The 13,461-nt window shown below is 50.6% G+C and overlaps 1 protein-coding gene across 5 annotated transcripts in view; it reads left to right on the top strand.

The window, feature by feature from the left end:
* ENTREP2 (endosomal transmembrane epsin interactor 2) overlaps positions 1-13,461 on the top strand; it is a 104,107-nt gene that overhangs the window by 43,151 nt on the left and 47,495 nt on the right. For all 5 annotated transcript variants that reach the window (XR_013227508.1, XM_077318351.1, XM_077318349.1 and 2 more), the window contains one exon: positions 6,232-6,288. Coding sequence is in view for 3 of the 5 variants with exons in the window: in XM_077318349.1 (XP_077174464.1) it covers positions 6,232-6,288 (57 nt within the window). In the remaining 2 variants the exon portion in view is untranslated. The remainder of the gene's footprint in view (positions 1-6,231; positions 6,289-13,461) is intronic.

Raw genomic sequence — 13,461 nt, 5'->3', positions numbered from 1 at the left:
GCCGCCTGAGTGTATGCACATGTCAAATTCAAAATCGGATTAGGAGTGAAGTTTGCAATAGGAAACATTTGCCGGTAATTCTAGCCGTGACGTTTTAGCTTAATCCTGGCGGATTTCATGCGCTACTGTATACTCCGGTTACGATAGCGGCGTTCCAAATCCTTCTTTGAGGCCCGCGTAGCGTCTGTGACCGGGGGTAGAGGATCCGGTTGTGCTTTCCGTCCCTGGAACTCGCTCAGAAACTGTCTCCTCCAATTTGGCTGTTTCGGCGAGGCAATTTGGCAGCGAGGGCCGCTCACAGCTCCCTCGTCCCCTGCGGTCGATTCCTCTTGAAATTTCTCTGCAGCTGTAACGTACCTCTGTGCAGATCAATGCGATGTTTAATTACCGGGAGAGGCCAATAGCTTCGTCTGGGGCCAGAGATCTCCCGTTGTTTAGGAGACGAACTTTGTGATCCGCCGTCTGATTACCCGAGATCTGTGATGTGGCCTTTCCTCTGAGGCATATCCTGGACGTGTCCGGTATCATCTTCCTCAACATCGGAGCGGGGGTGAGCGGGAATCGAACCGCTGATTCCTGGGGAAGGGATTTGGGAAACGTGTCTGCAAAGACAGATGAATGCAGCCAGGGGCCCAGAGCAATTCCTTCGCAAAGCCTAGGAGGCGCAAGCGACTTAATGCTCATTTCTGTCCGTTCAGGTGGCGCAGGACAACGGGGTCTCAGAATTATTCCCTGCGTCTTGCAATTGAGAAAGGTATCTCTGCCCACCAGTCTGCTATTTCAATACGCTCCTTTCCTTCACTATGTTTTCCTCTGTTGTGGATGTTGCCCTTCCCTGATCTTCCCACCTCCTTGCAGTGGACATGCCGTGGTTTGGCCTGTGACCACTGGAAAGGGAAAGGGAAGGGGGGGGAGTGCAATGCAGAGAGCACAGAACGAGATCCCAGGGGCAGATGGCTGAATCGACTCCGGCAGCTGCTCAGATGGGCAGGTGAGCCAGCCGTCCTGCTCCCAAGATGCAGCTGGGGTCTCGGTGTCTCTGCATCTGTTTCCATGGCGATTAGGACTAGATTAGTTCTCTGGCCCGCCGTAGGTAAATGAGGGATGCTTGTGCAGAGACAAGGCTGTTTGTTCGGCTGGGACGTACCGAGCCAGCCCTGGTGGCCGTGTGTGTGTGGGTGAAACCCCTCCTGAATTTGTGCTTTTGTGTGTGTGTGTGGGGGGGGGGAGGAGTTGCTGTTTGTGCATTCCTGCTACAACGCTCTTTTGAACGGTGTTTACCTCCCAGCCTTGAAAGCGAGTGGTGAGCTTGGAAAGTTGAAAGAATGGCCCAACATTATTTTATTTGGATTTTGCGTAGACCGAAGGCTTCTTCTTCTTTTGTTTTTTGTGAGCGGGGATTGCTTCTTTCACACTATCGGTATTGCTTTTAAATGCAGAACGCTTCCCGCAGGTCGCTGTGCATCAAATATTAGTGCTTGACCCCCCCAAAATTCAGTATTTGCCTGCGGAATCACAACTCAGCTATGAGAAGACAGAACAGCTGGTTTGGGCCTGTCTGAACGCCTTCCTCAAAAGATCCCAGATTTGTTTCTCCCTTTCTCTGTGTTATTCTCCCAACATCCCTGCAAGGTAGATTAGGCTGAGAGGATTTGAAGGGCCCAGGGTCACCTAAAAGGGAGGATTTGAACCCAGAACCTAGTTCAGCATTCTAACTAGGCTGGACTCTCAATGACTGACTTGTCCGTGTCTTCTTTTTACACAGTTCAAGGGCAGAAGGCTCCAGGGCTCTTGGTCCGTTTCCTGCTGTTTGTCTGGGAAATACTTTTTCATAGCATTGTTGGATGTTCTAGCTCAGGGGTAGTCAAACTGCGGCCCTCCAGATGTCCATGGACTACAATTCCCAGAAGCCCCTGCCAGCATTCGCTGGCAGGGGCTTCTGGGAATTGTAGCCCATGGACATCTGGAGGGCCACAGTTTGACTACCCCTGAGCTAGCTCAACACTTCGGGCCTTAACGGTTGTGACAGCATGCCACCGTGGTGAAATCTTATTGGGACTCTTTCTCCCTTCTCCACGCCTGTCTCTGCGCACCTTTTTAATTGTTGTCAGGTTAGTTTGATGGCAGCGTGGCTCCCCGGCCTTATTAATTGCCTGGCGTCAGGGTAACGCCTCTGAAATTAAAGGGATTATTTCGCGGAAGGAAGGGAGGGCTCCAAGACAGCGGGAGCATCCTCGTGTCGGCCACGTCTGGGGAAGAGTCAAAGGCAAATAACGTCGACAGGCAGTCAGGAATTCACTGTCTGGTGGGAGCAGACTGGGACTCTGCCGTCATGCGACCCCAAGAATAGCTGCCTCCGTCTCTCGAGGGACACAGACCGGCCGTGGCTGACTTTACCGGGACGGGAATCGGCAGCCGTCCGAGTGATGACTTGCACATGTGCCTTAATTGAGAGAGGCTCTCCATGTTTTCAGACATCTGCAACGACTTTGCCTGTATTAAAACTCCAGGGCGAGATGTAATCTCCTAGATTATTTTAACTGGCTGGTTTGAGGTCTCTTGGAAAGGGGGGAAAAAAACCTAAAACGGGTCCCAGGTAATGCCGCTTGGGGTCTGAGGTCGTCAGGGGGAGTCTTATCGAGGCGGCTGACTGTTGGAGAATATCGAACGAGGTTCTGAGAGACCTGGGTTCGGATTCCCCACTTTGCATGAATTTAGACTCTACATGATGGCTTTTTTGATAGCTCCCCTCCTGCTATTTTGTAGCTGCATTGCAGACAGACATCTTATTACACGGGCCCCCAAATGCTTCCTGAAAAAATCTAGGTGGGTGCAGGAAGGGTGTCGGTGAGCACGAGGGCCATAACATCTACAGGGCCCCTGCTCCCTCCCTCCTAAAAAATCCACCCATGTGTTCAGCTCTGTTTGCATTGTTATATCTGCACCTGCATTGTAGTTTAATGTTAATAGTATTACTGTTGCATGAAAGTTGTTATGGAAACTAAGTTCTATGTACAGTTTCTGTGTTTTATGTAAACCACTTTGAGCCTCAAGGGAAGGTGGTATATAAATATAAATAAAAAATAAATCGTGGGGACCCTTTATTTAGGGCTTGGCAGATTACTTCTTTCCTTCCAGATTTATTTTGAAGTTCAGTTTGCCCCCAGCAGTTGTCAGATTTCTAACTGTGGTTGCCCATTTTCAGCATCGTGAACTGCCCTGTGTATTTCTGAGCAGAAAGTCGGAGTATAAATTAATAATTAATTGACTCTTACGGAGACCGGGCTCAAGCTGACTTGGACCCAGCAATACATGGGCCATCTCCTCCTGAATTCAACCCACCTTGGTCGCTTCTCCGCCTGGAACTTATACTCTGCATCTCAGGAGTCTTGATTAAATTTTTTATCCTCCTCCTTCCCTCCGAGAATGATACAGTGAATATTTATACTGCTGGGCATTTTATTGATTAGGCTGCCCGTGTCTCGCTTTGCAATATTAATACTCCCATTTCCCGCTGTAATTTATCCAGTTGTGCAGGGATGGGAAAGCAATTGGATCGGGCAGGGCTTTCGCTGTGGTGTTTCAGGGAATCGAAGCCAGGCCCTTTGGAGAAATATTATTTTAACATGCTGTCGCAGTCCTCAGAGAGATTGAAGGGCGGCCTCTTGATGTGTCTCTAAATGTTCTTGCTGATTTCGATCAGCTCCTCCTGCCCTTCTGCCTCTCTTGGCCTTTTGTCTTCCAAGGATCTTGAGATAAACCTGGTCAGCTGACTTTCAGAGCGGCCCCGCATGTTATCTCCGAATTGCGCATTACACAAACAATTGCTTCTCGGAGAGGTTGTTCTTCTCTCCGTGCCCGAAAATGGCCTTGAAGCGCAAGGTTATGGTCTGCCTCCTGGACGAGATTGAAGCGGCTTTCGAAATTCCCTCGGCTTAGTTGTGTGCGCGAGTCTGCTCATGAGCACTCGTGTGCATGCGCAAAAGCATGTTTTATTTTTATCTGTTTATGTGTGGACTTCTAATCTGGCATGCCGGGTTCAATTCTGCACTCCCCCACGTGCAGCCAGCTGGGTGACCTTGGGCTAGTCACAGCACTGACAGTTAAAGGACCAGGCAGGAGGGGATGGGGAAGGCCTTGATCTGGGACCCTGGCTCAGGGGCAGAGCCTCTGCTTGGCAGGCAGAAGGTCCCAGGTTCAATCCCCAGCATCTCCAGTAATAAGGACCAGGCAGGAGGGGATGGGGAAGGCCTTGATCTGGGACCCTGGCTCAGGGGCAGAGCCTCTGCTTGGCAGGTAGAAGGTCCCAGTTCAATCCCCAGCATCTCCAGTAATAAGGACCAGGCAGGAGGGGATGGGGAAGGCCTTGATCTGGGACCCTGGCTCAGGGGCAGAGCCTCTGCTTGGCAGGCAGAAGGTCCCAGGTTCAATCCCAGGCAGCATCTCCAGTTAAAGGACCAGGCAGGAGGGGATGGGAGAGGCCTTGATCTGGGACCCTGGCTCAGGGGCAGAGCCTCTGCTTGGCAGGCAGAAGGTCCCTGGTTCAATCCCTGGCATCTCCAGTTAAAGGACCAGGCAGGAGGGGATGGGGAAGGCCTTGATCTGAGATCCTGGCTCAGGGCCAGAGCCTCTGCTTGGCAGGCAGGAGGTCCCAGGTTCAATCCCCGGCATCTCCAGTTAAAGGACCAGGCAGGAGGGGATGGGGAAGACCTCGATCTGGGACCCTGGCTCAGGGGCAGAGCCTCTGCTTGGCAGGCAGAAGGTCCCTGGTTCAATCCCTGGCATCTCCAGTTAAAGGACCAAGCAGGAGGGGATGGGGAAGGCCTTGATCTGAGATCCTGGCTCAGGGCCAGAGCCTCTGCTTGGCAGGCAGAAGGTCCCTGGTTCAATCCCCGGCATCTCCAGTTCAAAGGAGGGGATGGGAAATCCTGCAGCCTGAGACCTTGGAGAGCTGCTACCAGTCTGAAGAGGCAAGACTGACCTTGATGAACCAAGGAGGGGGTCATGTCTTCGTGTATTTTTTGGGAGGGGCCGTGGCTCAGTGGGAGAGCATCTGGGTGGCACACAGAAGGCCCCAGGTTCAGTCATTCTAGCTATGAGCATTCATGCACACACACATACTTCTTCAGATACATAGCGTGCATGCGCACGAAAGCTTGTACCCGGAATAAAACTTGGTTGGCCTTAAAATCGCCACCGGGATCCAGCTTAGTTCTGTTGCTTCAGACCAGCACGGTGACTCGCCTGAATCTATCTTCCCGAAAACGAGAGAGGGATTTTCCTCCCCGTATTTGCAGCCTCTCTGTGCAGAAGGTCAGTCTCACTCCTGGAGGGGAGCAGGAAGTCCTCCGCCAGACGTCTCGCTCCTGAAGGACGTGGCGTGAAGACGCCGGTTTGCCGCTTCCAGCGTTCTCAGCAGCGCTGTAATTCTGTTATCGGAAAGCGGCTTCCTTTTTGACTCTGACCTTACCCTTCCAGTCGGAGAGCTCATCTAATTGAGAGCGTGCCGCAGTCGTGCCTTCTGCCGAACCATCCAACCCTGTCATTTCCCCTTCCGGAGAGCGGCTCTGCGTTACAGGATTATCAACCTCGGGACAGTGATCGTAACAGTAATAACAGGGCTCTTCTAGCAATGTGAACAAATTTAATTAACTGCATCAAGAAATTCTCTGCCCTGCCTTGGCTGTCAGCCAGAAATCTGCATTCACGCAGTAGCGTTTCGGTAATCAGAGACAGCCAGCGCATAAGATGCTGCAGAGCGCGAGCTATGATGAAGCATGCTTCCACTCTTTTCCCCCTCCCCTCACATTGGAGATGAATTCCTGGGTAATTTCTTTTTCCTGTTCGAAGGCTAGTGGCATTGATGGGTAGAAGTGAGCGGCAAGGGCGAATCTACCCGAAGCACGTATATTTATAGAACAGCGGTGGAATAAGCTAATTGGGAAAAAATGAATAGTCCGTGCTTGAAGTACCTGGGTGGTGTTCAATGACCTTTGTTCAGGCAGGGTTTAATAGGCAAAGAAGCGGAGGACCGGCTTCTTAAAGGATAAATAACTTTGTAAAGGGAGGAGAGAGAGAGAGAGAGGAACCTAACAACATGACTGACTAACTGTTCTTCTTCACCTGAAGGAAAGCAGGGAGGAATTGTACTTTCTGAACATGTGCCTTTCCCCTAAACGGTGGCTAGTAGCTTTCCTCCCACCCTGCTAAACGGTTCTGGTTTTCTTCTAGGTACTCCTGTCGGGACTTATCGGCGTCGTGTCGTGGAAGAGACCCCTCTCGCTTGTGGTAAGTAACCGCACGCACTTCCTTAAATTACTCAGTGCACACACTTTGCACAGCTCTGCGGGGAAGTAGTGGGGGACCACTGGCTTAGGAGGTATTAAAACAGCCTTTTCCAACCTTTTGACCACGGAAGAGCCCCTGAAATAAATTTTCAGGTTTCAACGACCCCGGAAGTCATGTCAGCTGGTTATTCTTAGGGCTAGGGAAGACTTCGAGTCTTGGTTAGGAAGGCCGCGAGCTGTAGAAATATTTCTTCTACGTTATTTTAAATGTAAAAAATAGGTCAAAAATCCGGGATTTCTATGGGGGTTGATTAAAAGGCTAGGGTTAGGGTTAGCTAAATCATGGTGTGGGTTGGGGAGTCTTTCGTCTTAGAGGCAGCGTTAGGGCTAGGGAAGAGTTGGAGTCACGGTTAGGAAAGGCCACGAGATGTAGAAATATTTCTACCAGCTGGGCCCAAACCGAAGAAGCCCTCCCTCTTTGCCCCCCAAGCCCCAAGAAGACCAAGCACTGCTGCCCCAGACTTGAGTGTTGCAGTTCAGTCACAACCGCTGAGCGTAGACCTTTTTAGGATCCTATCGCCTGGTTGATCGCAACCCAAGTGTAGGTTTCCACCCCAGCGGCATACACCGTTCTCTGTGTTCATTTTACTCGCCTTACATTCTAATTGTTTTCGATTTCCATTTTTCAATCTCAGAGGCTTATTCCCCCCCCCCCCTCAGCTGTCAAAACAAGTTGATAACCAAGGCAGGCTGGCTTTAGAAGCATTAAATATGGCAGGGGTGCGGGGGCCGGGTTGCCTCCGACAGTTCCTGAGCTGTCACCAAACTTCAGCATTATAAATACGAGTTTGTATCTTTGACACACCGTACCAAAGCAGGGGGAAGAATTATATCTGCCGTTTTGGGTTTCATGCCAAGCTGGGATCTGTCTGTAATCTATCGGGTGTTATCAATCATCTTTTCATATCCCCCCCCGGCTTTCATTTGATGGACGTAAATCTCATGGGTGGGCGGGGAGAATCAGCTGGCTCCGTCTTCCTGGCTTGGTCCGGAGTCTTCCCTGTCTTTTAGGTCATCGAATATGGCGGGTCCAAAGATAAGTCTTTTTTGCTAGAAACACCTTGCTGAATTGTTTAGGCTCTTTATTGCTAGAGTAAGTAATCAGATACCTATAGGATTTCCAGCCCTGGGTTTGGAAATACATGGGGGTTTGGGAGGGGTGGCGCCCAAGGTGGGTGGGGCTTAAAGAGGGGAGGGATTTCAACGAGGGATAATGTCACGCTAGAAAAGCGCCATTTTCTTTTGGGGAACTGACCCCTGTTTCTCAGAGATCCCTTGTAGTCAACGATCTTCAGGCCCCGCATGCAGGTTGGCCACCCTAGGTACCCATGTGGCTGTTTATGAGAATATTTGATGGGGAAGAAAGAAGAATGCTGTTGTTTTAGAGGAACCCCCCCAAATAAACTCCTCAACAGTTTCTCAGAAATTGTTCAGCAGCCTTTCAAAATCTTCCCTTGAAATGTGTGTGTTTGAAGAGAGGGTTATTTTTAATATATCTATCACACACCAGCCAAGGTGGAAGTTGCGGTGCTCCGGATTTGAGCTTCAGCACCAAGAACCCCCTCACCTGTCTTTAGGGAAGCCCACCCAATCTGTACAACTCTCCTCCGACACCGCGCTTCGAACGAAATTTCGGTTTAGAAATCCGGACGGCTTAAATGAATCTGAACGGTTTCTCCGCTGCAATATTCGTGTCGGAACGGAGGGGTGGGGGGAGAATCTAGAATTTAAGGTCTGAATTGGACCTGGATTCCCTCCCCCTCCCCACCCTCTCTTCTCTCTGGATCTCGGCCATGGAGTCTGGGGAGCCCATTCCCGAGTAGAGTCTGTTTGCAGAACAAGGTGTCGCTTGGTGAAAGAAAGCAGACGCCCCAAGCGGACAGACAGACAGACAGACAGTGGCCGGGCTGTCTTTCAGAGGTGGGAAAACTATCGCCTTGAATGGAATGTTTGCAGAGAGAGAGAGAAAAATCCTTCAGGGACAGAAAAGGGATATTTTTTATTAGTGAAATTGCCACATGCAGAACCGGAGAAGAACGTACTTGGTGCGTTTCGGTGTTCAACTGGTGTCTGTCTGTGAGCTTTTCTTCCTTTATTTCCCTGCCTTTTTTCGTTTGGCTGGTCTTTTCTTTCATTAAGAGACTGCTGTCTGAAGCAAAGGGAATAATATTAACCCAATCTCACTTTGTAAGTAAGGTCAGAGGGTTTATTAAAGGCCTCGGCCTCTCTGCCCTGTTGTTGAACTGCTAGAGGAATTAGGTGGATACTGTGTGAGAAAGGACGCTGGACTAGATGGGACACTGGCCTGATCCAAAATCCTCGGCCTCAATGCCCTGTTCTTGGGCCTCCAGAAGAACCATGTAACTTTGCCTGACTTCACCGACCTTCAAGTTGTTGTCACTCCACTTCTTCGGCCTCTGCATCCCGGCATGGATCCATTTCATTTCTACATTTTTACAGCATTGATTCCCTTTTCTTTTCCATCACGGGGCTTGAGGTGGCATACAGATTTGGAGAGGTCTCTCTCTGTGCGTATGGATTCCCCGTACACCAAGGCTTGCGCATCATCCTTCCATCTTACCCTTTTCTTCTAAAGTTTATCCCCTCATCCTCCGATCCTCTTTTCCCAAGACTTGCACTTGGTCTGTAGCTGTATCTCGGTCTGAATTCTCCCGACACCGCTCAGCTGCCCATCTTGTTCTCAGTCATGGCTGTGCGCAGACTCTAACGTTAAAGGGAACGGAAGAGCACAGAAGCCAAGTCCCATCCGCTGAGCAGAGCTTGGGGGAGAAAGGAGACGTTCAGCCGAGCCGAGGTGGTTATTTCTCCCGTCGGTAACTTTGTAATCCCCCCCACGCTTCCCTCAGGCCCATCATTCCTTAAAAATCTATTGCTCTGCAGCCTCTGACACTTCCTCCCCCTGAAAAATCAATATTCAAAATGACACTTTAATTTGAGAGGGTTGATATATTTTAACGGGTGGCTGCGGGAATTCCAGGGCTGCTTTCCCCTCCCGTCTCCCAGTAGCCTGGGTTGTATTTCTATATTTCTTCCCTTTGGAGAACAGGGGCAGCGGGGGTAGGGGGGGGGACAATACATCTTTATCGCTGAAAGGACCCAGTAGGGATAAGCTTTTAACGTAGCTCTGTTCTTGCTGCCTCCTTTAGATTTCTGCACACCCACTCTGTTCGATGAGGGTAGAATACGGTCGAAGATAAGCCCACCCTCATGTCCTCCGAAGCTAAGCAGGGACGGGCCTGGTTAGGAATTGGATGGGAGGCTGCCAAGGAAAACGTGGGTTGCCATGCAGAGGCAGGCAGCCACCTCTATTCAGGAGGCAGAGGCAGCCAATGGCAACCTACGCCTGTTCGTTTTTGCCTTGGCTGGCTGCCTCAGGCTAGCTTGATCTTAGAAGCTAAGCAGGGCCATTCCTGCACAATACTTGGATGGGAGACCACTGAGGAAATCCAGGGTTGTCACGCAGAGGCAATGGCCAACCACCTCTGTTATTTGCCCGTGGGCCCAGCCAGCTGGATCTTGTCGGATCTTGGAAGCTAAGCAGGGTTGGTCCTGGTTAGTACTTGGAAGAGAGACCGCCAAGGAAGTGGAAGGTCCTGATGCAGAGGCACCCCTAAATGTCTCTTGCCGGGAAAACCCTACGGGGTCATCACAAGCCAGCTGTGACTTGACGGCCCTTCCCACCACGGCTGCTGCCAGACTCACAGAGGACGCCTCACGGGCGGCTGAGTCTCCCTCTTGCTTCGGAGAGGTCGGGAAGCAGTGCAGCCTCCCACCCCAGGGTGCCCAAGAATCTCTTAACCACCAGCAGGGGACGGTGGGCAGGAGTGGGAGGGGGGCACAGGCTGTGTTGCCAGCGACGTAGTGATGTCACTTCCTATGGGTGCTGGTAGTGATGTCATTCGGTCGGGACGTTCTGGCGATGCTCTGTTATTTGGGCAAAAACTCTGTACCGTGCAGGCAGGGGCTCATGGTTATCGTAGTCCGTAGACATCTGGCGAGCCGCAGTTAGGTCCTTCGGCATCTACCCTCTGCCTCTTCACCAAGTGTTTAAGACGAAAGGGAACAGATCCATCATGCGTGCAAGCAGGCAGGCTTCTTCTAATGGGTTGGGTCTGATGGGCTTCCCTAATTGCAGCCATTAAGGCGGGAGATGGCCGTCAGCCTCCTCTGTCAGAAGGAGCTGACCGTAAAAAAAAGGAGGGAGTCTGGCTTTCCATTAAAACATGTGCAGCACATTTGCGTTCTATTGTCCTGGTGTGCGTCTAGGTTCTTTGCACATTAGTTTAAACGGGTGACATTTTACGACATCCCCCTTTTCAGTATTTTAAAAGCGATTTCTGCCTGAGCTTCAAGGAACAGAGGGGATACTTCTTCCACAATGGATTTGGATCCCCCCCCCCTTGTTAGGTTTTCCCTTGCTGCCTGGTTTTATCATTCCTGCAGCCCACACTTCCCTTCCTTTCTGCGTTCAGCTGAATGACTGTGTTTGTTTAGTGTTTATGGTTCGCCATGTTTAAAATAAACGCAAATGACACGGAGCAGAGATTCTGGACCTTCAGTGGGTCCGGACCGGGAAGCACAGAGTGCTGAATTCACGACAGGGTGGTGTGTCCACATTGAAGGCACGTTGAAGAAGGCAGGAAAAAGTTTTTCACAGTCGGAGTAGTTCAGCAGTGGAATAGGCTGCCTAAGGAGGTGGTGAGCTCCCCCTCACTGGCAGTCTTCAAGCAAAGGCTGGATACACACTTTTCTTGGATGCTTTGGGATGCTTTGGGCTGATCCTGCGTTGAGCAGGGGGTTGGATTAGATGGCCTGTAGGACCCCTTCCAACTCTATGATTCTAAGATTCTGTGAGGGGATTCAGCTACAAAATGGCTGCCATGGGTAGGAAATAATTCAGACACAAAATGGCTGCCATGAGTAGAGGAGGAGTCAGCTACAAAATGGCTGCCATGGGTAGGAAATAATTCAGACACAAAATGGCTGCCATGAGTAGAGGAGGAGTCAGCTACAAAATGGCTGCCATGGGTAGGAAATAATTCAGACACAAAATGGCTACCAAGGGAATAGGAGGAGTCAGCCACAAAATGGCTGCCATGAGAAGGGGAGGAGTCATCTACAAAATGGCTGCCATGAGAAGGGGAGGAGTCAGCCACAAAATGGCTGCCATGAGAAGGGGAGGAGTCATCTACAATATGGCTGCCAGGAGAAGGGGAGGAGTAATCTACAAAATGGCTGCCATGGGTAGGGAAAAATCAGCTACAAAATGGCTGCCAAGGGTAGGGTAGTAGCCAACCCCCCCCCCCACAAAATCAAGAAGTGAAATTAGCCAATCAACACTGAGTCAGGAAGTGAGATCAGCCAAGTGAGCTCAGCCAATCAACACTGAGTCAGGAAGTGAGATCAGCCAAGTGAGCTCAGCCAATCAACACTGAGTCAGGAACTGAGCTCAGCCAATCAACACTGAGTCAGGAAGGGAGCTCAGCCAATCAACACTGAGTCAGGAAGTGAGCTCAGCCAATCAACACTGAGTCAGGAAGGGAGCTCAGCCAATCAACACTGAGTCAGGAAGTGAGCTCAGCCAATCAACACTGAGTCAGGAAGGGAGCTCAGCCAATCAACACTGAGTTAGGAAGGGAGCTCAGCCAATCAACACTGAGTCAGGAAGTGAGCTCAGCCAATCAATGAGTCAGGAAGTGAGCTCAGCCAATCAACACTGAGTCAGGAAGGGAGCTCAGCCAATCAGCACTGAGTCAGGAAGTGAGATCACAAACCCCAGCCAATCAACACTGAGGTAAGGTTCCCCATGATGTTCTGATGGATAAATTGAAGGACTGCAATCTGGATTTTCAGATTGTTAGGTGGATAGCGATTTGGTTAGAGAACCGCACTCAAAGAGTTGTTGTCAATGGTGTTTTATCAGACTGGAGGGAGGCGAGTAGCGGAGTACCTCAGGGCTCGGGGCTTGGTCTGGTTTCTTTTTAACATATTTATTAATGATCTAGATGAGGGGGTGGAGGGACTACTCATCAAGTTTTCAGATGATACCAAATTCGGAGGACTGGCAAATACTCACAGTCAGAGTAGTTCAGCAGTGGAATAGGCTGCCTAAGGAGGTGGTGAGCTCCCCCTCACTGGCAGTCTTCAAGCAAAGGTTGGATGCACACTTTTCTTGGATGCTTTAAGATGCTTAGGGCTGATCCTGCGTTGAGCAGGGGGTTGGACTAGATGGCCTGTGTGGCCCCTTCAAACTCTATGATTCTATGATTCTGTTTCCGAATATGCTTAATTTTGGGTGCGAGGATAGCCATTATCATGGGACACCCTCCTTTTCCTCGCACCAAGGCAGCTGGAGGTGGCGGGGGGGGGGGGGCGGCTTCATTTCACCCCTTGTCTGAATTCAGCGTCTGGATGCAGCTTCCAGCCTCGGTTCTTGACGATCAATCAATTGCAGCATCTATCAACAGACTTATCGCTTTTAAATAGGCCCTTGCCGGGTCGTTAAGAAGACAGATGTGTTTTGGTCTTTCCCGTTTTAAAAAAGGCATGGAAAGTTCTGCCACGTTCCCCGAGTCATCATAAATATATTTGTGACGTTGAGCAGCTGCTCAAAGGAGAGAAGGGAGCAAAAGAGAAGGATGCACCCGGTAGCATCCCCTGGTAGGCCGTGCTGGGCCAATCTCATCAGACCTTGGAAGCTAAGCAGGGTCGGCCCTGGTTTCTACTTGGAGGGGAGACTGGCAAGGAAATCCAGCCTAGCCCTGCAGAGGCGGACAAGAGCAAACGACCTCTGAACATCTCTTGCCTTCACCCGGATGTCCCAAGTCATCCTGAACTCATCAGATCCCCAAAATTAAGCAGGCTCAGCTTTGGTTAGTCCTTGGATAGGAGGCCACCAAGGAAATCCAGAAGCAGTCAGTGGTGAACCAACTCTGGACTTCTCCTTCCTTGACCTGGATCGTCTAGGCTGGTCTGATCTCATCAGATCTCTGAAGTTAATCTGGATTAGTCCTGGTTGGCACATGGATGGCAGACCACCTGAGAAGTCCAGGGTGGCTACACAAAGGCAGGCAGTGGCAAACACATCTCTTGC

Source organism: Paroedura picta, chromosome 18, assembly GCF_049243985.1.
Source record: "Paroedura picta isolate Pp20150507F chromosome 18, Ppicta_v3.0, whole genome shotgun sequence".
Taxonomy (NCBI): Eukaryota; Metazoa; Chordata; class Lepidosauria; order Squamata; family Gekkonidae; genus Paroedura; species Paroedura picta.
This window is presented reverse-complemented; position numbering and strand designations above follow the sequence as displayed.